This window comes from Haemaphysalis longicornis, unplaced genomic scaffold (genome assembly GCF_048455015.1).
Source record: "Haemaphysalis longicornis isolate Haplotype H1 unplaced genomic scaffold, Haemaphysalis longicornis Haplotype H1 scaffold_1, whole genome shotgun sequence".
Classification (NCBI taxonomy): Eukaryota; Metazoa; Arthropoda; class Arachnida; order Ixodida; family Ixodidae; genus Haemaphysalis; species Haemaphysalis longicornis.
Window position 1 is genome coordinate 235,701,436 of NW_027526203.1, and position 27,628 is coordinate 235,729,063.

The window sequence follows — 27,628 nt, forward strand, 5'->3', positions numbered from 1 at the left end:
CGGTTGAGGCCATGGATGTCTCTCCAAGTACGTCTGCTCCTGAGGCATCACAGGAGCGCCACGGTGCCACAGGTCGTGGCAAACCGACCAAACCAAAGGCCAGTAAAGTCGCTGCCCCTGGAAATGACCCCAAAACTTAAGTGAACCTGCTCAGAAGGGCCCCGAAACACGGCCTGCTAAAAAGAGGGGAAAAAACATGATCCAGAACATGATCCTTTTTTCTCTTTTGCTCATTTTCATGGCTGCTGAAAGTGTTATGTACTGGAATTGTAGGGGGTTGTTAAGAAATCTAGACGATATTTATGACATCCTCACCAATCACAAACCACAAATACTGTGTCTCCAAGAAACACACCTGCGCCCATCACAGACAAACTTCCTAACACAGTACATTGTTTACCGTAAGGACAGACAAAATTGCATCCAGCCGTCTGGTGGTGTGGCAATAGTACTCCAAAAATCTGTGGCTTGTCAGTACCTCCAGCTACAGACGTCACTTGAAGCTGTAGCTGTCAGAGCCATAGTTTTTGGCAAACTAGTGACAGTTTGCTCTCTCTACATTTCACCCGACTATCGCCTTTCCAACGTCGAATTAGAAAACCTAATCAATGAACTACCTGAACCTTAAATCATAACCGGTGATTGTAATGCTCACAACCCCATCTGGGGATCTGTGCGAGCCGATGCTCGAGGGCGGCTCATTGAAAGGTTTGTCACGACATCCGGATGTTGCATCCTTAATAAGAAACGCCCCACATATTACAACTCCACACACCACACATACTCAGCAATAGACCTTGCAATTGGCTCTGCAATCTTACTGCCTGTGCTTGAATGGAGTGTATTTAACAACCCGTATGGCAGTGATCATTTTCCTGCAAAACTAACTGCTGTAAACAATGACTCTCAAGGCACAGAACCACTTCGAACATTTAAATTACAAGCAGCTGACTGGAAAACATACAAAGAACTTTCCAGGCTACCCCCTACAACAATATGCCATTTAGATGTTGAAGCAGCAAGTTCACTGATTACAGCCCACATTCTTGACTCTGCTCAGAAAAGCATTCCAGAGACTACTTTTAAAACTCTCCCAAAACCCAGACCATGGTGGAATGAGGACTGCGCGCGTGCACGGTCTGAACAGAACAAGGCATGGGCACTTTTACGCCGCTACCCCACGGCCGACAACCTTCTCAAGTTTAAGCAGGCAAAAGCTAAAGGGAAGCGTACGCGACGTACGGCAAAAAACGAAAGTTGGACCAGGTTTATATCATCTATAAATTCTTATACGGATTCTAGGAAAGTCTGGACTAGAATAAAGAAGCTAAAAGGATACAACAGTCATCCTATTCCCCTAGTAAGTAGTGTGGGTAACTCAGTAAAAGATCAAGCAGATACTCTTGGGAAACGCTTTGAACATGTATTCAGTTCTTCACATTATACACAAACATTTTTACAGCATAAGAAGGCAGCAGAGCGTCAGCCCCTTCGTGTGAACCAACACTCGAATGAGGGATATAATGCTCCATTTACTATGCTTGAATTGATGAGTGCACTCTCGACATGTGGTAAGTCAGCCCCTGGAGCTGACCGAATCAGCTATGACATGATCAGACACCTACACAGTGAAACCCTGCATGCAATACTCTCTCTCTTTAACAAAATATGGCAAACAGGTCGTTTTCCAAGAACATGGAAAGAGGCTATCGTTGTACCGCTTCTAAAAGAAGGAAAAGAATCCTGTCTTGCTGCGAGTTACAGACCCATCGCCTTGACGAGTTGTTTATGTAAGATGCTCGAAAAAATGATAAATCGGCGACTATTGTACTTTCTCGAGTTTAATGGTCTGTTAGACAAAAATCAGACAGGCTTCAGGTCTGGAAGGTCAACTACAGATAGCCTGGTTGCATTTGAATCATATGTGAAAGACGCCTTCATCCATAAGCAACACTGCTTCTCCGTGTTCTTTGACATGGAGAAGGCGTATGATAGAACATGGCGATACGGTATATTGCTAGATTTGCAGTCATTTGGCCTTACTGGTAATATGCTCAACGTTATTAAGGACTATCTCTCTGATCGCACATTTCGTGTTTGTGTGGGTAATGTGCTGTCTAGAACCTTTGTTCAAGAAAATGGTGTACCCCAGGGGGGAGTGCTGAGCTGCGGACTTCTTCCTGTTAAAATGAGTTCACTAAAAAATGTTCTCCCACAAACTGTCTCATACTCCACTTATGTTGATGACATTCAAGTTAGTTCTAAGTCCTGTAATTTATCAATTTGTGAACGCCAAATCCAATTAAGTGCCAACAGACTGGTTACATGTGCTGACAAGAACGGGTTTATGTTTAATGCTGATAAAAGTGCTGTTGTGGTTTTTTCCAGGCGGCGTGGTGTCCATCCCCCTGCTTGTATTACATTACAAGGTCAGCCCATACCAGTAAAAAGTGAACACAAGTTTCTGGGTATTTTACTTGACCACAAACTCACATTTATACCGCATATTAAATTACTAAAAACGAAATGCCTGAAAACGATGAACATTTTAAAGGTACTATCGCATCAGTCATGGGGAACGGACGCAAAGTGTCTGCTTTCACTTCTAAATAGCCTAGTAAGGTCAAGAATTGACTATGGATGCATTGTATACCAGTCTGCAACCACAACAGCACTGAAAATGTTGGACCCAGTATACAACTTGGGGCTTCGCTTGGCAACAGGTGCATATCGAACAAGCCCCATTCCATCCCTTCACGTTGAATCTAATCAGTGGTGCTTGGAGTACCAGCGCACTTACACAGATCTGATGTATGCTGCAAAGATTACTTCTATGAAGGAGCACCCTTTGAACGCAATTATGAAAAATAACACTAATAATAAACTTTTTGAAAATCTACCATTCATAGCACCACCCTTCCCTTTGGCAGTGTCACGCCTCTCAAAGGACCTACAAGTTCCTCTTGCTGAAGTTTACTGCACCTCCATTAATGAGTTGGTTGCTCCGTGGGACATTTGCCCAATTCAGTGTGACATGTCTTTCAGAGAACTGCAAAAGAAAAATGTGCCAAACTTTGTTATTAACTCTGCACTTTCTGTCACTCAGGGACAAATACAAGGCAGCTGAATTCTACACAGATGCCTCGAAGACTTCTGCAGCAGTGTCTTGTGCTGCAATTGGCCCCATATTCACTTTGTCCAAAACAATGAACACGAACACTAGTATATTTACTGCAGAGGCATATGGTATCCTGCTAGCTTTGAACCACATTCTCCAAAACAAAATTAAGAGCTCAGTTATATGCACAGACTCACTGAGTGTTGTTACAAAGCTTTCATCTCTGATGGCTAGTAAAAACCCAACTTTTAATGCTGTTCTAAGAGCTCTGTACTCGGCTTATAGTCTCAAGCTTGCTGTCACAGTGTGCTGGGTTTCGGGCCACTGTGGCATTGCTGGAAATGAAGCCGCTGACCAAAGTGCTGCAGCTGCTGCCCTTCGTGAAAGCATAGATATTAAGCTGGTTCCATATGAAGACCTCAAACCTTATGTGAAGAGGAAGCTGCGAGAGCACTGGCAACAACAGTGGGATAAAGAAATAAGCAACAAATTACATGTCATTAAACCTAAAATTGAAAAACCTCCCTCTGAGAAACATGCTAGATCAATAGAAGTGGCCTTATGCAGACTTAGAATTGGCCACACACACATCACACACTCATACCTTTTAACAGACGCAAACAAGCCACAGTGCCATCGATGGTGGGGGTCAGCTTTCTGTCCTTCATATGCTTATTGAGTGTGACATGTGCATCATTGAAAGGAAACGTCATTTTAATGAAGCTTACACATATAACATTCCCTTGCACCCTTCACTATTTTTATCAGACCATCCAATGTGCCCATACAAAAAAGTTTTTAGTTACCTAGCAGATGTAGACTTTTTAAAATACATATCATATAGACCATAACCTCACCTGTGTTCATTATATGTTTTAAAACAGTGGTGGAACCTGAGACTTCACACCTTAGGTGCTTGCACTCACTGTTTTAATATGACCCTATACACCATTTATCTTAGTATACTCACTATGCTTTAATTATGGCCCTATACACCAACCCCCTGAGTAAAGTTTTTTAAACTAGTACCTCCTTTACAAATCTTTCTCATCTCTGTCATCATTGTCATGGCGCTCTTTGCCTTTGTCGGCCTTGCGCCAATAAACCCAAAATCATCATCATCATCAGACGCCACGTTGCACCACACTCGTCACGATGCCTCAAGTTAGCAAAACAGCCACCAAACGCCACTCCTACGCCAGTCCACTCCAATGTTCGCCACACGATGCCGTCGTCGCGATGCTCGCCTCACAAACCCGCAAACACATTGCACAGGTTCCGAGTCCCTCACGGCTGGGCAGCACAGCAGGCTGGCAGGCCCGGGGTAGCCTGCAGCCCCAGCCGACGAACGCCGGGGTCGCGCCATGATGTGACCCCCCACTCCCAGCTCGAGGCGGCAACAGGAACGGCTGCGCCCACTGCGGCTGCCTGAAGGCTTGCCGCTCGCCTAGACGCCAGATCCCGCCGCCTTCTGGGTTCCGTGGCCGCTTCGGCCGCAGGTCCTCCCGAACGGTTGGCTGCCGCCCGGCAGGCCGGAGCAGCAACTGGCGGTAGCTCCGCGGGATGCGCTCGGCCCCGCTGGTGGTTCAGCAGGCCATCCTCGCTGTCCGTGGCAGTGGTGACTGGCGTGGCTGCCGGTGGTATCCATTTGCTGCAGGTCTCGCTCTCAGCGACTGGTTCAAACGATTCCCAAACTTGAAGTTGGGAGCAGCGGGACTCCGCAATCTCCTGTGACTGGCCGGAAACCTTATCGACGACCTCGCCAAATAGGGTAACAAAGATGCCCGAGGGTACTCCCCCTTGCACGTTCACTTCCTCGTGGAATCACGAGTCCGTCAACTGTGCTCCAGCAGCCACCCCCGCCTGAAGGCAGCTCGCCTGACTATTACGGGTTGTCGGCATCGAACGCCCGTCCGAGCTATTTCGGCCTGGTGCGTTGGTCGGCAAAGCTGCGTCAGCATCAAACAGGCGGGGCTCCTGCAACTCACTCGCAGCAATACAAGCTGCCGTAGAGCCAGCACCAATCGCAATACCAGCGGCTTACAGGCGCACATCACCGGTATACCGTATTTACTCGCATAATCCTCGCACTCGCGTAATCCTCGCACCCCTAATGTGAGCCACCAAAACTTGGATTTTTTGGTTCCTCGCATAATCCTCGCACCCCCAACTTTGCAGCGGCGAAAGTTGCCTGCTCGCGAAACCCGCATGGTGCACGCGCTCTCCAACGCGCGCCCTCCCCCGCCGCCTCTCCGTTCGGCGGAGGCGCTGTGTATCCAAGGCCATCCAGGCGCCCCAACAACCTGTATGGCTACTCCCTAACAGGCGCCCTAACACGCTACTCGCACTGTACTTGAGCCGGTTTCGCGTGCGCGCAACTAGACTGCGTTCGCGCAGCCCGCTGTCGTGTCGTCATGTCGCCGTCGTGGTCCCGTCGTTGAGCAGCAGCAGTCAGTGAGTCACTCGCGTCAGTGGTGGATATCTCGCTGCCATTTTGAGAACTTTTTGATCTCTTTGTTTTGTGCTTGGTGTCGCTTCGCCATGGGGAAGAACGCCAGCTACATTGCCGCTTTCAAATTGAAAGCGATAGAGTACGTGATCGAACACGGCAGCCGCGCCGCAGGCAGGCACTTCGGCGTCACCGACTTCAACGTGCGTTACTGGAGTAGGGCACTCACGTGGCGCTGACGAGATAGGGCGCGCGCCAGAAAGCAAAGGCGGCAATTTCATGAACGCTGATCGACGGGAGACTGTTTACGTTGTAAATAATAATAAAAAAAAAAAGCTGCTGTTGGCAACACTGAGCTTACATATACAAAAAATGACCGCTACATTTAGCGGGACTGGCAGAAGGCAAATTGGCAACACTGTGCACCGGATTTTTTTTTCCCCGCATAGTTCTCGCACCCCTATCTTCGCATTGACTTTTCCGAAAAAAAAGTGCGAGGATTATGCGAGTAAATACGGTAGGTTGCCTGAGAGTCAGTCTCTTACTAAGACTGGCGATTTCTCGCGACCAACGAGCCCGCTGCCGAGCCGCGCGAAGCTCTTACTGCCTAAACGCAATCTCGAGCGGAGACTTCACGGCATCGAGATGCACGCACTCCGGAAGCGCTGTGACAACGGTCCCATTGCTCCTGCTTCCCCCCGCAGCGGGAGGAGACTGATTTTTCAGCCATCCCCCTCGCTCTTCGTCCGCCGTCAAATCGGCTAACACTCCGCCTCGGATTCGAAACGCAGTAGCGGCGGGCTCATCGTGCGGCTTGCGAACTCCCAAACACTGCACCCTCGCTCGGTAGTGTCCGCCACGCCTGTGGGAAACTTAACTGGCGCCGCCGGCGCGACTGCGCGGGGACGGCGCTACGAGGAAGACGACCCGCCGCCATGTTGGAACAAGGCGTGCGCACCTCCCGTCTCGCAAGTGGGCCGTGACTGTGGTGCTTAGAGGTATCCTTCAAATGCGTACCGCCTGGTGTGTGAAGGAAGGTTTACATAATTGCCGTCACGGCAGAAATGGGCATCATTACTGTCTGCCTGCAACCGACTGGCTCGACGACGTTCACGAATCACGCCGTCCGGGTCGTGATCGCGAACAGGAGGTAGGCACTCATGGCGCGCAACAAACAAGTTCCCACCTGAGAGACATGGTATCCGCCGACATCGCTGCGATGTTCCGCCGAACCAGCCCCGACCGGGTCTCCGACGAGACTCCCCTCGTCTCCCGCGCTACACGTTCGCGCCGCCCGCGCCCGCGCGCCTCTGCCCGCACACATCGGATCGGTGGTGCCATCTCTTGGGGGGACACTGACGAACCAGTGGAGCGCCGTACCGGTTTCAGCGCATAAGTGTCTCTCCCGAAGCGCGCGCTGGCTCGGGATTGCAGGCCGTGGTTCTCCGCGAATCCCCACAATGTGGAAGCATTTGCCAGAACAGGCCTGTTTCGTCTGCATTAAATATCTGGTGCGGCTCATACTTTGCGAGAATCTGGGGCCACTTTTGATCAAGTCACTTCTTGATTTCCTCTTTAGCGTCCTCACTTTCCCCCGAGACTCTTTCTGACAATGTTAAAATGGGCCTTAAAACGCTGAAGCCAACCGCTACTGGCATTGAAGTTCTCTGCGCCGAGAATGAATGCAAAGTTCGTGGCCTTCTGTCGCAGCATCGGTCCTGATACAGGAATATTCCGGGCCCTTGCGTTGATGAACCATTTGTGCAGCGACCTCTCAACATCTTCAAAGGCAGCTTTGCGCACACGCCGTGCGCCTGAGTTCTGGTTTAGTTCTGCCTTGGCTTTTAGGTCACCCTTATTCTTCAGCAAAGTGCTCAATGTGCTTCTTGGCATGCTTAAAGCTTCGGCGACGCTCGACTTCGTTTAGATGCGAACGCATCTCATTTACTCGCCTTGTCCCTGCATCCATCCGGCGTTGTCGGCGTCCACCCCTCCCCCATTCTCCTCGCCGCGCCAGCTGCGCTCTTCGCCGCTCACCCCCTCTCCTCTCCGATAGCGAACACTCTCTCGTGAGGGGCATTGGATTGGATTCGATTGGATTGGATTGGCTTGGATTGGATTTGGATTGGATTGTATTAAAGGGGATTGTGTTAGATTGTGTTGCGTCATAGCCGCGGCAGACGCACTGGCGCCGGCGCATCCCCTCACCGTTATGCACGCTATAAAGCGCGGTGCCTGCGCCGCTCCGCTCCATCGTTCCAGCGCCGTTCCTCTGCTGTCCAACGCTGCAACGTGAACCCCCTATGTGTCGCATCTACACAGGGGTTCCAGCGAGGGGAGGTGGGAGTTTCTTTTCTCGTTTTTTCACCGCTCTCAACCCGCTGGATTGCCTCCAACTTTTCGGCAAAAGTCAGGGTAGTCCGTTTTTTCACGTTTGCAGCCATCACGAAATAAACCACACCATGACGCACGACAAGCGAGACAGGCCTAACTCCGATCGTAGCACCGGTTGCACTACCGAGGGCGAGTCCGTGCGGCAACTGGCCAGGCAGCAGCCTGCGTTCGCCGCTACATTGAAGCAGCGCCATCGGCGCAACCGATGCGCAGCAGTCGGGAACGCCCATCGCGCCACCGCTATCCTCGAGGGTACTGCGGAAAAGCTCGCCGCCTGTCTACAGAGCAGGAGTGGTCTGGGGTGGCGGAGTTCGATATACCCATTTCATGTCCGTCCCAGGTCGAAATAAAAAATTAAAAATGCATGTGATTTTCCGCGTTATAGAAAGTGTTCCATATAGGCAATAATTTGATATACCCGTGTAATAAATCAAGGTTTGACTGTAGTAGTATAGTTTGTGCAAGACCTTTGAGAGGATGTTCAATGTTAGGTTGGTTTTTATTCTTGAAAGTTTTGGTTATCTAGATAGGTTTCAATTTGGGTTTCGGCAGTTTCGGTCTACGACTGACCGCCTGGTGAGGCTTGAAACGACGATACGAGATGCCTTTGTTAATAATCAGTTCTGCCTTGCCATATTTTTTTATATGGCAAAGGCCTATGATACAACCTGGCGTTATGGAATTCTCAAGGATTTAGCAGCAATGGGAATCAGAGGGCGAATGTTTTCATGTATTGAAGATTTTCTCCAGGAACGAACCTTCAATGTAAGACTTGGCAATACACTATCCCGTACATTGCCTCAGGAAAATGGAGTTCCTCAGGGCAGTGTACTGAGTGTGACCCTTTTTGCCATCAAGATAAATTCTTTGGCAAAGGTTATTCCCTGGCCAGTCATGTACTCCCTTTATGTGGATGACTTGCAGATATCGCTTTTCGCTCGTGTAACCTCTCGATCCGTGAAAGGCAGGTCCAAACTGCGGTAAATCGGTTACAACGATGGGCGCATGAAAATGGTTTTCGTTTTTCTCCAGGGAAGTGTGCATGTGTGTGCTTTACGCGAAAACGAGGTATGCATCCCAACCCTGATATAAAAATTAAGCATGTACCCGTTCCAGTACACCGCGAGCACAAATTCTTAGGTGTCATATTTGACTCGAAATTGACATTTGGAGCTCATATAAAGAAGCTCAAAATGACCTGCATGAAAACGTTGAACATACGGAAAATTTTGTCGCACAAGTCATGGGGTGCAGACCGCACATGTATGCTAAGAATTTATGGCTCGGTGGTTCGGTCTCGTCTTGATTATGGCTGTATTGTGTATGGGTCAGCCCGCCAGTCTGTCCTCACCTCACTCGACCCAGTACACAATCTGGGCCTCAGACTTGCCTCAGGTGCATATCGCACCTCCCCCATCGACAGTCTCTACGTTGAGTGCAATGAATGGCCCCTGGAGTACCGTCGAGTATACTTAAGTGGAGTATATGTAGCCAAAACAGCATGTATAAAGGACCATCCCTGTGCTGGTGAAGTGTTTGAGAATACAGTTGAACCCCTTTATAAGAGACACGTACCGGGGAGCAGTTTCTGTCTCTTATACGAGATGTCTCTTATAAGCAGGGAACCATGTTTTCACTTACTAATCAGTCCCTAGTTCAATGTGGGCACCGTATGACAAAAATAGGCTCAAAAGAACGCTACAGCATGTTTCAAAAGATTCATTCTAATTATTGTTTGGTCCCAGAATTTACGAAACTTTGTTTGCGTCATGACTGTATTTACACTGTTTTTTACAAACGATTCTACAAGCTTTTTTTCCTTTCCTTGTTTGTGGAAGATGAATCGTAGATGTTGAGTTCACAAGCTTGATGATTAGCCAGAGCGCACAGCTTCTTCCGCTGTGTGCTCAGGCTATTCATTACGCTTGCAGGACTCAACATCTGCGATGCTTCTTGATTGGGAGCTACGCGAGTGGGAGAGCCCGCATGTGTGATCGCGCTCCATCCAATGGATGGCAGTAAGCTTCAACCACTTCTGTAAGTTGCATTTCCATTGGCAGGGCTTCTCATCGTCATTTCATAGCTGACTGAACCACTTTGTGTTTGCTGAAGTTATAATAAATAGCGACTGCAGGTGTCTGTCGTCCACCTGTGTTTCCACAATGGAAGCAACAGCAATTAGTGACTGGTGGCAGCACATCTGAAGTTAAAATCTCTGTTACAAGCGAGATTATTGATTAAACTTCAAGGATGACTTGTCCCTTATAACCAATCTTCTACATCCGATGCCTGTTATAAAAGAGGTCAATTTAGTGGGAAAGATAGGGCAGCCAACCATGTGGGTGAATAGTGTCTCTTATACCCATTTGTCTCTTGCATCAGTGTCTCTTATAACGAGGTTCAGCTGTAGGTACAAGAAACTGTATGCAAACAAGCCCAGAGTGGTCCGCCCTCTTGCCCTTCGTTTGGAGGAATACACGTCTCGGTATTCGTTCAAGATGTGCCCGTCAAAGCTTCTGAGTTTTTCGGACGCTGTGGCCCCCTGGGACCACAGGGCTATCGAATGTGATCTATCCTTGTTAAAATACGACAAAAAAATGTTTCCACACCAAATTTTGCGCCAAGAATTTCACGAACTTAAAGACAAGTACAGTAAGTATTGTCACTACTTCACTGATGGCTCAAAAACCTCCTGTAATGCAGGTTTTGCTGTTTTCAATCCACCGGTGACAGTAGCAAAGAGGATTGCTGATGAGAGTAGCGTTTTTACTGCGGAAATTCTTGGTATAACCTCAGCTGTTGAAGATGTAGTAGCAAAGGGAGTACAAAAAGTGGCCATTTCTACAGATTCTTTGAGTGCCATACATGCTGTAACCTCCCTTGTCCCTTCAAAGAATGCAGCTGTAGGTGAGCTAAAAAACCGACTGTGCTGCCTTACATTAGCAGGGGTCAGAGTTGTCCTCTGTTGGGTACCAAGCCATATCGGCATCCCAGAAAATGAAACCGCTGATAAAGCAGCATATGAGACCAAGCATCTTGAAATAACAGAGTTAAAGCTTCCCTACCAGGACCTTCGAAACAGCATACAAAAGTCAATGAAGTTGTACTGGCAGTCTGAATGGGATAAACAAACCAGAAATAAATTACATCTAGTCAAACCTTACGTGTCTGAATGGAAAAGTTGTAGACACCGAGATCGTTTCTTCGAGGTTATTTTGTGCCGGCTGCGTACAGGTCACACCGTGCTGACGCATGGCTTCCTGTTGAAAAAGGAACAGGAACCCATTTGCGAGCACTGCGGAGAACCTCTTACTGTACTACATATACTAATAAGTTGTCCATACCTAGCGGAGAACCTCTTACTGTACTACATATACTAATAAGTTGTCCATACGTAGAAGCGGCCCGCATTAGACATTTTAAAGCTTTATACACTTTTTGTATACCCTTACACCCAATGCTTTTACTTGGTGATGAACCAATGGTACCTTCGACTAAAGTTTTGGAATTTTTCAGAGACACTGGCTTTTTACACCAGTTTTAGCTACTTCATCTCACGGAACTGTTTTTAAAAATAATCATTTCTATATTTATGATACTTTGAGCAAAACTTTTAACTTACATTGATATCTTCTTACCTTGTGTTTGGCGCATTATAACCGAAAGGTTGCTGCACCATTAAACCTCAACTTCATCATCACTGTAGTAGTATAGATTAATTAGTTCTTAGCCCACCTGTCGCATGAGACCATCTACTTAAAAGAATTGTTATATGTACAAGTACAATGTGCACGGTGTAAGGTTACTAAAGGCAGGAGGGGGACAGCTGTGGCTGTGGTGCTATCTTATGTAATCATGTTTTCCAGTGCCAGACTGCGCCAAAAGTCCAAAACAGCTGAAGACTGTGCTGAGCTGCGCCAGAACAGCTTGGAAACCAAGAATTCTCTTACACCTGTTGCAGCGTCAAATAATTGCCAAATGAGCCGTATGCCTCTCCTCTGTGTCAATGGCAAAGTAAACCACCAGCGGCTTCAGCACCATTTGTTGCTGTGCATATGCATGTAGCTGCATGTGCGCACTGCAATTTTGTGCCACCGGCACTTAAAAAAAGAAAAAAACACACTCCAGACTATGGTTTACACAAACGTCTTAGCCTGCGTGCCCCTGGAGTCGCAGTGACCTCCCTAATTTTTTCTTCTGCTCAGCCGTATCAGGCGTATCTTCCGTCATCTTGTCACGTTTCGTTCGGTGGTATTGTGTGCACAGATGTCTTTTTTTTTTGGTTCCCCATTCTGGTGGCAAGTGAGCAAGATGCATGTCTGTGTTAGTCAATATCAGTCAGTAGGCCCTTATGAAAACATTGAGGGCTAACAGCTTCGCATATAGCCTACAGTTGTTTCATCGCCAATTTACACTTTTTGTAAGGGGGGCATGGGTCTTCACCAAGGTTTTTTTTTGTTGTTGTTGTTGCTTGGTAGAATTTGGTAGAATCAAGAAATCTATCGCTAAGCTTCTTTTTGTCCTGAGTGAAACCCTTTCGTTACCGTGCCTATTCTAGATCGTTCAATTTGAATGATGCCTTGGGAGCTTTTTTTCATAGCGTTCCAGGCGTTTCTGGTACAAACAAAGCTATTTTGGGTTAGCTCAGAAAATGCCCTTTCAAAATAAGTTTTGTTTTCACTTTTTGCAACAACGACGTGATTTTTGACATGCATTTGCATCACCTGGGTGTGGAAAAGGGGCGTGGTCATCGCGCGTCACTGCTACGAAAGAAGAACGCATGCTCAGGGGTGATCCAGCTGCGCCATTTGCGCCATTTTGCTACAATTGTACTCTCCTGCGCCCTGCTGCGCCCAGTGGTGTTTTACTTGCGCCAAATGCTCCGAACCGTTTGAATCCGGTCTTTCGGGGGAGAGTTGTCCCCTCAAACCAGCTGAAGCGAGAGACGATCATTCTGCCGCTAACCAGCACGATGGTTCCTAGGTTGGCAACTTGGAGGAAGCGGTGCGCTCGATTATTCGGTTGCCCCAGCCGAGCTCTGCTCATGGTGCAGCCACAGTGCAGCAATAGTGCAGCCACGGTGCCGCTTCGGAGCAGAGATGGTGATTCGGCAAGTCGGCATGCATACACTCCGGTGGCGTGGACCGCAACGGAGTGGTTTCCCGCACTGCTGCAAACAAGCATATTGGAATTTCTTCATGTGTATCGCTTATAGAAAACTAGCGATTGACATTCGGCCACTCGTGACAAGATGCACAAACGAGAGTCTATTCTTTTCTGCGCTCGCGGCGAATCGTTTTATTACTGTGCGGCCTTATATTTAGGGCTACTGCAGTGGAGTAGCGCTAGCCAAAACTGCGTCAGCGTAAGTTTAAACAACTTGCCGTTTGGGATTTTCGCAGCGGGTTTCTGTTTGTTTTTGTTTTTTTGTTCTTTTTTTTTTCATTCCGCGTGGCGGTATTGAAAATAAAGCCCCTTCATATTGCTCTTATCCACCGCCTGAGTGGCCGGGAATGTGGTGCTGATGTCGGCAATGAAAAGCGGCTCAGGTGGAATTTGGAAGAAAAGGGGATCTCATGCCGTGCGTTGCTGAAAAGGGCTGAAAACATTATTTCATCAGGGCAGGCTTTATTAGCAGGAGGCAACTCTGCCTTTAGCCACACCCTCTCCGAGCTGAATGAACTTAATAAGAAGGCAAGCAAGAAGCAATAGTATGGTGTGATGTGTGTGAAGTGCAATATGTATTTTCTGTCTAAATATTGTCGAGCCGGACCCTCCGAGCTGGATGAACTGAACGAAACGGCAAGAAGCAACAAATCAGTGCAATATGTTTGAGATAGTGAAATAATTCTATTGTGAATAAAATGGGCCCCCTTTTGGTATCAGTAAGTTTTTGTAAAGATTACTTGGTGTTTTTTTTAAGTTAAAGAAACGCTTGTCATCTGCTTCACTTGCAGCGGTGTCTAAAGGCTGTGGGGGCACACATTTTTGGTGCTTTAGTTACCAGTTTCAGAGTCTACAACTGTAGGGAAGTAATTAGCGTTGCCTAAATGGCTGCCAGCCTTTTTTATCTCCAGATAAATGAAGCTGCAACATAAGTTTTGTGCTGCTCCCAAGCTGCTCCAAAATCAAGCTCTGATACAGTAGTGCTCCAAAATAACATTTTTTCAGCTCCAAAAATTGCTCCAATAGTTCGAATGGCTGGATCACCCCTGCATGCTGCTTATAATTACTCAGCATCAGCATTTGGTTTTTGTTATCGGGGCATGAAGGGTTATTCAGAAGATGATTTTCAATTGTCAGGTTTGCACTCTGACAGAAATAATCACTGAAATCAGCTGAAAATATCAAGCGGGGCCTGTTTGCTAAGTTATTTTATGATTTTAGGCAGTTTTATTGCTTTTGTGCACGTTGGTTTAGGTCGTGTTATAGTTCTACTTACCACAGGGCCATTTGGAAACAGTTTACAACAGTTTCAGTTCTGTTTCTGCATCACCCAACTTCAAGCCTACCTGCCTTGAGCGTCTGCTACCGATCCTCGAAAAAAGCATGCCGCTCGAGATTTCATCCCACCATAACCCGATTTCTGTGATAAGAACTTACCATGCAAATCAAAAGATAACACCCAGTTGTCAGATATCAGTTGTGACAAGGAAAGTACTTCAAACCAGCCTTGCACACCGCCAGCTGTTCGCCGGCCAGTTTTGTTTCCATACGAGAGTATCTCCGGAGGACTAATGTTACTCGTTAGTAGAACTGTCTATTCAGATGGAGTCTCCAACTGGTTTGGTATTGTTTCTCTCCAAAAATGGCAGGTGGCGCTGCAATGCAAGAGGCTCGTAATGCTAAACTCTTACATCTCTCAACAGCTGGCAGGGCATGACTCTAACGCATCGCACCTCATTGCTGCAAGCAGGGCTACAATAGTCAGAACATGATAATAAACCGTAAGTTTATGTTTTGAGAGATAACGAGCATCAACTACCCAGTTTCGTTTTCAACTCCATGCAAATTTTTCCACATTGCGTGCTTGTCCAGAATACTGTGCTGGCTGTAAATGCAAAATCAGTCATTGACAAGATATTTTACGTCATGTGGGGAGAAATTAGGGCCTTTGATAATGTCAAACGGCCAAATGTCTTGTGGGAAACCACCTAAAATTGCAAATTTTGAAATAGACATTGGGCTTCACTGCATGGCACAAGCACCGCGTGTGCTAACGTATTTTTTTTTTTAATCTGACAAACTGCTTCGTTCAAGTCGACAGTTTTTCTAGGGCATGTTTTTGAAAGGTTCCCTACAAAATGTATATTCTAATTTCTTTCTACTGCCGGTGGTTTGTTGTACACAACTCCTTTTTTATTATTTTCTTTGGCAACATGACAAAAATTTTAATTTTGGTATATTTTTTTCAGCAACTATGATGTTTGAAAACATTTTAAAAACTGGTGTTATTGGAAAGGGTGTTAAATAATCTGCATTTTATGTTGCTGCATTTAGTGCCTAATCTATATATTCAGCAGAAAAAAAAAATTTCTTAGACCGTTAAAAATTCGTTAATTTTCTGCGGTAACAGAAGTTTTAAAACGGTAGGCCAGTTAGCTCTCAATATAATTAAAAAATACTTTTGTATTGTTTGCTGACCATGGAAAGAAATACTGCTCCAAAAATATTTGCACATGAGTAGACCCTGTAGTGCATAAGGAATGCAATGCTGAAAACATATTTTAAGTCACACTGTATAAGTCAGTGGAGTTTCAGTGTCCATAACATGTCGATTGATCATGAAAAAAAAAAAAAAACATTTTTAGAGTTACAATAAAAACAAATATGCTTGCAGGTTTGCATGCCTTATACATTGAGCTTTATTTTTTAAAGAAAGTTGCAACTCCAGCTGTCCTAGCCCGAGATAATGGCGCAGAAAAATTACAAGGTGGCCAAGAATGCTGTTTTGAGAAAACAAGAAAATGTATGCAAAAATGGTCATTTAGAGTGCTGACAGCTTGGTATTCATGGTAAAGCTGTAATATTTGCCAAGTATTTTCTGTAGAACTTTTACATGAATGTAAATATAGTAATATAGTACTTTTACATGAATGTAAATATGAATGTAAATTGATTTTTTAAATACATTTAAATACATTTTTAAATACGTTCTCAAGACCAGTGTCCCCACTTAACCCTTTGAGGGTAGAATTTTTTCGTCAAATGCGACCCCGCAGGGTCGATTTCTTTTATTGCTGATTTAAATTCTTCGGATGAACCTATTTCAAGAAAAAATTATCGTAATTTTTTTACGGTGACCATAGAGTGACAAAAAAATTGTTTGTGTTGTTACATACATGTGGTTTATATATGAGTAACACAAGAAAAATTCTAAATAAAAACTAGAGAGTAGCAAGCCGGCACCTTTTGAGTGAATCGAAATCAGATAGACATCAGTTTCGCGGGTGCAAAAAGCGGGAAGCGCCGGGAGGACGATACCAAAACCAGCCGCTGCGCCCGCACGCGCGCGCGGCCAGATGCGCGAGCGATAGGCGGCGCACCGCTCCTAAAAAATACAAAAAAGAGTAGAAAAGAGTCTCATCAGTTTTGCAGGCGCCCTTGGTCTGTGGCAGGTGCAAGAAGCGAGAGCAAGGTTCGCACAGGTCCTTGAAAACCTTGAAAACTCTTGAATTTAGAAGTGTCAATTTCAAGGCCTGGAAACTCCTGGAATTTTTAGATGGTCCTTGAAAACCCTTGATTTTTCCGGAGAGAATCAATGGCCCAGTCTTTTCACAAGAATTGAAAGTGTTTGTCGTGGATTTTAGGTGCTAACAAATGTGAAGAAACATTGTAACAATCAAGATTAAGTGTACTGCGTGAAATGACAAGTTTGGTGAATTTTTTTATTACAAGGCAACATTGGGAGCAGGCACTTGTCAATCCAATCCATGTCACTATACAATCCAGTGAAAGCCAGCTTTTGTTCTCTATCTTGTATCTTCCATCTAGTCTGTGGACGCTCGCTCCTTGCATGTTTGCTGTGCCTCATACGCTCCATCTGCATTTCCTTTAACGTGCAAATGGTGGACGTGCACATTGTTCATCCTGCCTTGCAGCAACACTTGCGGATTTATTTTCAACTGATACTTTGCTGACAAAGCAGGAGATGCATGCAACATTAACAAACTTTTGAAATCAAACAGCCTGAGCAAAACACCAAGAAAAAAAAAAATTTTAACTACCAACCATGAAATGAAAAATATAGCTGGGGGAGCATTCACGAACCCGTTAGGGCCTATCTAAATGTGCACTAATGTGCTTAGGTATTGTGCAATAAAAAACGTTTGCATTGTGTCGAAAAAGTTATAAAATTTTCTAATGAAAAACATTAGACGGGGACCTGGAAAATTAGTTTTCTGGTCCTTGAAAGTCCTTGAGAACCCTTGAATTTTTGCTTTTGAAGCCTGTACGAACCCTGGAGGCCCCAGGCCCCTTAAGGCCACCTAAGGCCCCTTACCCCCGGTGGGCGTAAGGGGCCTTAGGTGGACGATACCCAGCGCGCCCCCTCGTTAGCAGATGCGCAAGCGATAGCTGGCGCACCGTTGAAGTAAATTATACCGTTTCTGTAATCTGTACCGTTTGATATGAAAAACGTATGCAGAGAATTTGGCAAAATAACGTGAACTTCAATACGGAAACTAAGTACAAACTGTACAAACAGCCAGTAGGTCTGAGTCCGGCTGTAGTTCGACTACAATGGTTGCCAGACAACAGAAGCAGTCGCGCCGCCGGTCACCTGGATAAAATCTGCTTATGGCAACCAATAAAGGGTGCATTATTTTTAAAATATCGGGTTTACAGCTTTACAAAATAATATGTACAAAGAACGTTTAACTCTTGAATGTTCTTAAAATGATGTCACAGCTATAGTTGCGCTGCCGACTGATGATATCGCATGGTTGCTTGTGATGCACCTCAAAATGAGCATTTCAAAGGTTTCTGCTAAATTACAGACACAATGAATTATGAAACTATTTTGTATTTATGTTCTTAGAAGGTTGTTCAATCAGATAAAATCCAGAAAAGGCAAATGCATTTTCCCTTCACGACCCCTGTAAGTAGAAAAAAGCTGAGTGGGATCCATGATGTGCGGTGATTGGGCCGAGGTGTGAGAGGTTCTTCTTTTCCTGCTGCGCAGGCGAGCGAGGCGGCGGTGCCCTCCCCCTCGTCCCCGAGCGCCCCCTCGTCGTGCCTGGTGCCTGAGGGGACGTCGCTGTCCCTGTACCACCAGCTGCAGCTGATGCGCGCCCAGATGGAGCACCAGGCCCAGCAGGCCCAGTCGGCTGTCAGCCAGGCACGCCACCTGCGCGACCAGCTCACCGCCGAGGCCACCGCCCGCTCAGAGGCCATGGTGGGCGCAGCATTCACGCGCACCGTTGCTTCCAGCATAGCTCTGCCTGCATGTAGCAGAGCAGCGTTGCAGCCAAGTGCTTCGAAGGGGGGAACTGAAGTTACCTTGCTTCTCTAACCTTTGCTTCATTGTAATCATAAGCCAAGTGTACCACCGGTACTCTGGCAGTTAAAACTGCTTTGTTAGGCCCAGTGTTGTACACGTTCCTCTAAAATAGGAACGAAAGCTCATTCCTCGTTCCTTCCAAATTTTGAAACGAGTTCCCGTTACAAGTTCCTTTATTGCGAAAGGAACGCGTTCCAGTTACACTTCGAAAATTGGAACGTGTCGTTACATTAACGTTACAATTAGGTTTTTAAATTAAAATACAGTGTCCAATAATCCTGGTGCGAAATTCGGTGAGAAATTCAAAACTCACTTAGAACTACGTATATTATACGAATATTAACACCGCCGGCAGCAGATTATCTGACGATAAAAATAATCAAAAGAAAATCTCCTAGGCGAATTTTTTCAGGGAGCACCGGACAAACTCCAGACGGCTCTAGGAGGAGGAGGAAACAACTTTATTGGGAAAACACCTGCTGCGGGGACGCGGCCTAGGACGTCGTGACAAGGAGATTTCGGTGTAGATGAGAATGTTTCGGTGCGGAAATTTCGGTGTACGGACATATCGGTGTACGGACATTTCGGTGCGCAAACTTTTCGGCGACCAAATTATCCGGTGCTTGCCTGTTTGCGACAGCCGTTGTATTTTTATTTCCTCTTAACCTGGGTTATAGACAACAATATGGAGCTGTGAATTTATTTTTTGATTTTGTTTGGAAATTCTGCATTTATATATATTTTTTTTAATACCTATTCCTGGGGACACCAGTTATGCAGCCAATTGAATTCTGTAGCACACGTTCTTTTTTCATTTACGACAGGTTGTTAATTTATAATCGCTCTTTTTTTAGCTAAGACAATTAACCGGCGTTTACGATGGTGCGACACCTTTTTTGTATTTTTTTTTAAATTACACAACCTCAAAGTACATAAATTACATGCGCACTCTCAATATCCAAAACGTAACAAACACTAGCTAGCCCCGCAGAATGCAGAAAACCTTATGAAGGGTATTACGTAGACTGGTCTGCCTTGATAAAATGAATTTGCGAACACTGGTCTAGGATATTGTCGTGGAGGAAGAACGGCCTTTTTTGAAAACAGCCGCAGCTTCTAATGTCCTAAATGTTTATTAATCCCGTACGGGTTGTGCATACAAATTGCACCCATCCTGTTCGGGAAAACCAACCTTCGTTTTATGTTTACATGCCTACATTCACCACATTTTAATTCTTTGTCCTAGCGCCCCTCCGCCCACCTACCCGCCTGCACGCTCGAATCTCGGCCAGATTTCTGTTTCAGTCATATTATTTTCGGTTTCCTCTGAAAATCCTACACGCGTGGCGGAGTTCACGGTCTGCGAAGCCTCACCGCAGTGATACAGGAAAAAGATTTATATTCAGCAGGAGCTCACGAAACCTCTATAATGTGCAACAAAAAGCCACCCAAAAAGGCCGCTGAGAACACAATGGCCACTATCGTTTGCTGGCTACGCCCTTCCGCACGTCGCGGTCATACCGATGGTGCCCCCACTCCAGGAATCGCTCTTTCTTCGCCTTCAGTCTCCCCATTGGGAATTAACTCTTCAAGTAGCGCATATCATGGACACCCCATGCATACATTGCTTTCTCCCATTATAAGGAGCAAAAAAAAAAATAAAAAAAAAATGAATAGGCTAGTGTGACGAGAGCGGCAACAGTCGTCTTCAAGTTTTCGAAGTCCAGTTGACGCAATGGTTGACCACAAGTGACACCCCTCTTTCTCTACAAAGGGGGCTAGTAGCCGGTGGGGCTCAGCCTTCCCCTCCTCTAAGTAACGCCACCGTAAGTGCGATCGTTGGTTGGTTAGTTTTAAGTAGAACCGACACTGAATGCAACGGATACTAGATTGACTGAGAAAATAATTAAAACGGAATGCACACGCGCTTAATCTAGACTAAACCTGGTTTTTCGTTTATTTTTTTTCTCGGATGCTTTGCTGGGGAGGGGGGGGTGGGGGCATGATGGACTAAAAGCAGCAGCGTCTTGCACCGTTGGGTGAAGTAAAAGCAAAGCGCTTTGGTAACACTTAAAGTAGTAGGGTTGTTCACATGAATGTTAAAATTAAAAAGGAAAGGTTGAACGGATGCAAATTAACAACGTTAATTTTTACCATCTACTACAGAAACTGGGTTTTACGTGGCAATGCTCCGCAGTGGTTTAGCGTTCGTTTCCACACACGGCGGAGCAAGCACAAGTCTCGAACGTAAAATCATATCAGTTGGTCACGAAATTACAACATTAAAGCTAAAATGTCCAAAGAATGCCTGGGACATCCCGTGACTCAAAATGGCTGGGTCAAGACGTCGTGCACCAACATTTCCGTGCACAGAAATGTCTGCACAGAAACGTCCTGCACCTAAATGCCCGACACCGAAATCTCCGGATCCCGTATTAGACAATCTGTTCCCGCCAAGGACCAATTCTATCGGCCAGACGAATGTCCTGGCCTCCCCAGGCAAACGACGAAAGGTGAAAAGCATTCTCGCGGCTTCGCTGTTCACCCGCCGCGTAAGTTCAACCAGCATGAAAGCAAGCATAAGCTGCGGCCTGCAGCATGGTTATTCTTCTGCCTTTGACCTTCGAGGAAGCACTTACGGCTGAAGGACGGGCAAAGTGACCAGCTTATATTAGGAGAAACGCAGTAGCGACTTGTGGATTTTTGTACTCGAGCGTTGGCATAAAAAAAGCCAAATCCTAGCGATGTAACAGCAGGAACGCCGTTCCTGCCGTTCCTTCAAAAACGTAACGAGTTACCGTTACAGTTCCACCAACCCTTAATGGAACGGTGGCGTTCCTCCGTTCCTCCAAAAAGGAACTACCGTATTTATTCGAAAATAGGTCGACCACGAATATAGGTCGACCCCCTAAAAATTGAGGTCGCCGAAAAAAAAAATTAAAATATTCGATTATAGGTCGACCCATATTTTTAAGAGAAAACTGGAGGAAACTTGTTAAAACTCACGTTTATTTACAACATTTATTTACAACACATTTATTTACAAACCTCACTGGTCAGAGCCACAAGCTGCGTCGTCGTCGGAACTTCCCGAAATGTCATCATCGTCGGATGCTTCGCTGGCATCCTCCGCGTCCCAGACGGCGTCGTCCTCGGTGCCGTCGAGGGCGTTGGAAATGCAGCACTTTTTGAATGCGGCTCGGATGATGTCTGCAGGCAGGTCCTCCCACGCGTTCTTAACCCAAGCCGCCACTTCGCTCAGCGGAGCCTTCTTTCGGCGTCCCGTCGGGGTCTTGGCGGCGTCGTCCCTCGCCAGCCACTCCTTGTAGGACGCAGCGACGCGGGCCTTAAAGGGCTTGTTGACGCTCACGTCCAAGGGCTGAAGTTGTGAAGTCATCCCGCCAGGTATGATGACCAGGTCCGTACCAGCCTCCCGGACAGCCTCCTTTACTCCCGGGCAAATGTAGCCTCTGAAAGAGTCGAGGACCAGCATGTTTTGAAGCTTCAAGTTTGCTCCCGGTCGCCTCAGCCACACCATCCGGAACCACTCCTTGACCATTTCCTCGTTCATGAATCCCTTTTCATTTGCGCGGATGATGACTTTCGCCGGGAACACTTCGCCCTTCGGTATGGTCTTCCGGCGAAACACAATGTACGGCGGCAACTTGCAGCCATCAGCAGTGCAGCACAGCATCACTGTGAAGCGCGTGTGCTCATTGCCTGTCGTTAACAGGCGCACATCCTTCGCTCCTTTCGCTGTGACGGTCGTGCGGCTCGGCATATCGAAATACACGGGAGTTTGGTCTGCATTCCCAATCTGGCCCAGAAGGTAGTTGCGCTCCTGCCTGAGCTTGATCACGTAGCGCTGGAATGCCACCAGCCGCTCTTCGTACTCCGCTGGAAGACGTTGACAGATGGTCGTCCTGCGGCGAAGGGAGAGTCCATTGCGGCGCATGAATTTCTGCACCCACCCCCGACTGGCTTTGAAGGCTGAACGGCCAATCCCGCCTCGCAGCGCCAACTGCCGAGCCTTCGTCTGGATATCTTCACAGGACACGTGGAGTCCTTTAGCACGCTCCTCTTCCACGTAAACCCGGAGTTCTTTCTCGAGAGCATCGTGCCTCCCGGTTGTAGGGCCACGGAACGCACGACGCAGTCCACTGCACGCAAAAAGTTCGTCCCGCTGTTTCCGCCATCCCCTGATCAGCTTTTCATTAACGCCGAACTCTCGCTGAGCGGCGCAGTTGTTCGAGTTCTCGGCACACAGGATCACCCGCCGCTTAAAGTCTGCAGTATAACTCATGCGACGTGACATCGTGAAATGTGCACGTGCAAAACGTCGTGTGCGGAAATCAAAGCGAAGCTGACACAAAGAAAGCGCATGAAACGGAGAACGGGGAGATAGTAGAGACATGGAGCGATGCCGCCAACAACGTTCCGTTCCGCTAGGTGGCGAAAGTCACCACCACCTCGCACTAGCCGCTACCACGGCTCCGAAGACACCAAGCCTAGCCAATCGGCCAATCTGGCCCTCTAGCCACTAGGTCAGCTCGCATGCTTGTGCTCGCTCGGCCAGCTCGGCTCCGGCCGCAGATAACGCGCGATGGCTGGCAGTGATTGTGGCTGGTTTTCTTACGGTGATTTTTCGTTATTTTTCCTTGTTTTATTTGCTTGCCCGTCTTTTTTTATAGATGCTCCGCGCTGCCGCCTCTAATTGAGGAGCGCCGGGCGCGACGGAGAAACTGAGCGCTCGGTACGCTCGCCAACTTTGGTCACGACTATAGGTCGAGGTTTTTCGGTCATGATTATAGGTCGACCCTCAATTTTTAAGCACATTTTCGGAAAAAAAAGGTCGACCTATATTCGAATAAATACGGTAGTTCCAGGAACGCCGTTACTTGTAACGCCGTTCCGTACAACACTGGTTAGGCCCATTTCATAGCTGTTGTGTTGTAAAAAGTTTGAGCCATTTTTTAGGTGTTGTGTGGACAAGCATGCCCAGAAATGCGACATGGGGGGCTTAGTACTGTAAAACCTTCTGATTAAGGGTAGTGTACATATTAGCGTTGTCTAAATTTTGCAAATATTGAGACCACAGTTTGGGGCTCGTAGACGAGTTCAGCAGTCGTATAGACCCACTACCCACAGTGTGCGCCCCCGCAGGGGCACCTTGTGTACTCAAGGTGTTTTGGTGAGTAGCGCCACCACGGTCCCGAGCTCTGCAGGGGTGCCTACTGCCGTAGGCACTTGGTGTCTTGCAACACCACGGACCCGAGCACATGTGGGCTGGACCCACCCACGCCCCGGCTGTGCGTGGCTGAGCCGTGTCCGGGGAAAAGGGAATCCTGGTGGCTGAGCCAAAGCCGGGGTTGTTTTGGACCTTCACGGCCCCCCGGTAGAGGCAACACGCCACTTTGGCCCCTGCTTCTCGCAGACGGTGCCCCCGGTCTGACCCGCCCGGGGGGAACCAGCCAGTCGCCTTTTCCTGCCTCCCTCTCTCCCTCTTAGCTCTTTCACCTTCCTGTCCACTTGCTACCCCTGACCTGTCATCTCTTCTTTTCCTCATCTCCACACATTTCCAGGCGGCGAGGGTTAACCCTGGGTAAGGAATCAACCTTGAGGACTTAAACAGGGTTATAGCAGCTATGTATGGCTAACGCGCATTTAGTGCGTTCCCAGGTTGGGCTCGGTGGTGGGCGGCCAGCATAGCTGCTGAATTGATTTCACTTGTTATGGCAACAAGATTTTCTGCATCCCATGATCGTCCTCCAAAATGGGGGCGCAACGAAGCAGTCCAGCAGTTTTTCACTCCTAAAAAGCCAGAAAATTTCCTAAAGTTCCACGTCATGCACTGTGAAAAAGAAGGCATGTCAATGAGACGTCTGTCACCATTCTTGGTAGCCAAAGTTCTAACAAATGAACTAGGCGGTGGCTATAAAGTAAGCAAGTTGGGAAGCAGTGACCTTCTCTTAGAAGTACAAGACGCAGCTCAGTGTGCCAAGTTGACGAAAATAACCACTGTTGGTGACAATCCTGTGAGCATCAGTCCCCACAGATCCATGAACACTACCAGAGGTGTTATCTCTGATGAAGACTTTCTGAACTTGTCTGAGCAAGAACTCCTGGAAGGGTTCGAGGGCCAGAATGTTGTAAATGTTCAACGAATCAAAATACGTAGAGATGGGAAGGAAATTTCGAACAAGCATGTAATCCACACATTCTCGACCAATGTACTGCCTGAGTCTGTTGAGGCAGGCTACGTTAAAATCCCTGTCCGCTTGTATATTCCAAACCCCCGATGCTGCTATAAATGCCAAAGATTTGGCCATGGTTCATTGAGCTGCCGGGGCAAGACAGCATGTCCTAAGTGTAGCCTCCCCGACCACTCGTCTGACACCTGTGAAGCTCCACTACACTGTGTAAACTGCAAGGGAGAGCAGGCCGCGTACTCGCGGTTGTGCCCCCAATGGAAGAAAGAAAAAGAAATAATTGCTCTGAAGTATAAGGAAAACATTACCTTCAGGGAAGCACGACAGAGACTGTTCCTGACACACACTAGCTTTGCCGATGTAGCGCGACGGGGGGCGGCGCTACACTCGGTTCGAGTTCCCCTTGGAACCCTCCCAGTGAGGCCCCAAGGGACGCCCCAAGCCCCTTCAGTGCTGGTGGCTAAGGCCACTACACATGCCACAAAAGAAGCGTCAAGGGCTGCCCCAGCACCCCTTGATGCCAACGCTAGGCCTAGCACTGCAGTGCCGGTCCCTGCTGAGAGGCAGGCTGCCGCAACCAGCCAGCCTAGCCCTGCTGACGAGGCTTCGCAAGGAGCCATGGACACAACGCCAAGCCCTCCGTTGCGCGGTACTCCGATAGGGCGTGGCACATCGCTTGACCGTTCAAAGCAAAAGACACCTAGGGTCACGGCTCCTGGGAAGGTGTCTTGAGCCTGGGAGGGTGACAGCATGGCACTTCCTTAATCCCTGTTCAGCATAAGCTGATGGTAACTGATAATGTAGTCCAATGGAACTGCAGAGGCCTCCTGAAAAACTTGGACGATATCTATGAATTGCTGTCACAACACCAAATAAGTATTATGTGTCTCCAGGAGACACACTTGAGGACGAACCAAACAAACTTCTTCTTAAAGAACTACTCAGTATTTAGGAAAGATAGAGATGGCTGCATGCATCCCTCTGGAGGAGTTGCGATTATCGTGCAAAAATCAGTGCCATGCCAGTTCTTACCGCTACAGACCACTTTAGAGGCTGTAGCCATACGAGCCATTATCTTTAATAAACTGGTAACAGTATGCTCACTGTACATACCTCCAGACCACGGGCTCTCCAGTATGGAGTTTGAAACATTAGTTGATCAGCTGCCATAGCCGTATCTGCTAGTTGGGGATTGTAATGCTCACCACCCACTCTGGGGTTCTGCACGCACGGATGTTAGAGGACGCCTCTTTGAAAAGTTTCTGCTATCATCTGGAGCGTGCATACTTAACAAGAAAGACCCAACATATTATAACACAACACATGCCACGTAATCCTGCATAGATCTCGCCATAGCCTCTCCAGTTCTGTTTCCAGCACTCCAGTGGAAGGTCATTAATAACCTGTACGGAAGTGACCACTTTCCCGTAAGCCTCAAGCTTTTAGGCAATAAACAAGACAACACTCCATGCCCACAAAAGTTCAAAGAGGAGGCCGCAGACTGGAAAAAATTCAAAGAGCTCTCTGAGTGTCACTATACACTTATAGACAACCTTGGTATTGACGAAGCTGCTGAAACTCTGACCACCCATATAATTGAAGCTGCAATGAAGTTCATCCCCAGACTTCTTCAAGTAGGGTTACTAAGCCAAAACCTTGGTGGAATGATGATTGCAGGCAGGCCCGTAAGGAACAGAATAAGGCATGGGGTGTCTTGCGTAGGTGCCCAACGACTGAAAACTTGGTACTTTTCAAGCGGGCAAAGGCCAATGGCAGAAGGATTCGGCGTATTGCAAAGAGAGAAAGCTGGAATCGTTTTGTGTCATCAATCACATCATATACTGACACGCGGAAAGTATGGAGGAGAATCAAAGCACTCCGAGGAAGTAACACTCTCACGCACCCTTTGGTCAGCACAAGTGGAGACACTTTACAAGACCAAGCGAATGCCCTAGGCAAGCATTTTGAGTATGTATCAAGCTCAGCTCACTATTCAAATACAGTAGAATCTCGATGATACAAATCTCGCGGGACCGCGAAAAATATTCGTATCATCCGAAATTCGTATGAACCAACACAGACCAAAAAATTGAGCGCTGAAAAAAGTTTTCGTTTATTTCTTTTCTTACTTTCGCGTGAACAAATCCGTGATTTTTTCTGCTTTTTTTAAACCCCCACGTCACAAAGCAATCCTTTCTGGAGCGCGTAACGCTTCGCCTAGCTTCGCGCTTGTCTCCTCACTCCGGTGTCCAAGCTCGCTACACGCCGCAACAGTCAGGCGTGAACCGCATGGTGCGTTTTTGCACGCGATTCGCACGCCTCGGCTTTGCGCGCGCTGTATTTTCACGGCCGCATTGACGATTTCGCGTCCGCGGTATCTGCTACCTCGGTCAGAAAAAGACGCTGACGACTTGCGAAACGCTCGAGACAGCCCGGCCGCTGGCTCCGCCCGAGAAGTTTAGGCTTAGCACTCCGGCAAATATTTTATGGGCGCTTTCACTAGCGGCGCGGATGGTGTTTTATAGTATCGTTTTCGCCAACGTTATTAGCTCCTTTACTGCACAAGAAACTTCGTGTCTGCCTTGAGCGGCATTTTAAAGAGCGGCTAGAAGCAGTCGCTCAAGCGGCCGTGCCACTTCGCGGCCGAAGCCGCCGCCATGTTGCCGCCGCCGGCCGCGGCGCGCGCAGCGTGCGAGAGGTTTCGCGGCGCGCATGGGGCGTGCGGGGAGCGTTTTCGCGAGCAGAAAACAACAGCCCGGCCGTTTCTGGAGAAAGAAGAGTGACAAATGGGGAGAGAGAGCCGTCACTTGCTTGTTCGGCAGTCGGGCGCCTCGCCGGCTCGTTCGTATCATCCGCCGGGCCGCGCAGGTCCGTTCGTAACAGCCGAAATTTTTCCCATTGCAAACAATGCAATTTTGCCGGGACTTTTCAGAAATTCGTATCATCCCGAAATTCGT

General features: G+C 47.5%; 1 protein-coding gene across 3 annotated transcripts in view; it reads left to right on the plus strand.

Annotated features, from left to right (window-relative positions):
- The window catches only part of LOC144142882 (carboxyl-terminal PDZ ligand of neuronal nitric oxide synthase protein-like), a 117,274-nt gene that overhangs the window by 27,290 nt on the left and 62,356 nt on the right, over positions 1-27,628 (plus strand). For all 3 annotated transcript variants that reach the window (XM_077674710.1, XM_077674725.1, XM_077674717.1), the window contains exon 8: positions 18,145-18,357. In XM_077674710.1, coding sequence (XP_077530836.1) covers positions 18,145-18,357 — 213 coding nt within the window. The remainder of the gene's footprint in view (positions 1-18,144; positions 18,358-27,628) is intronic.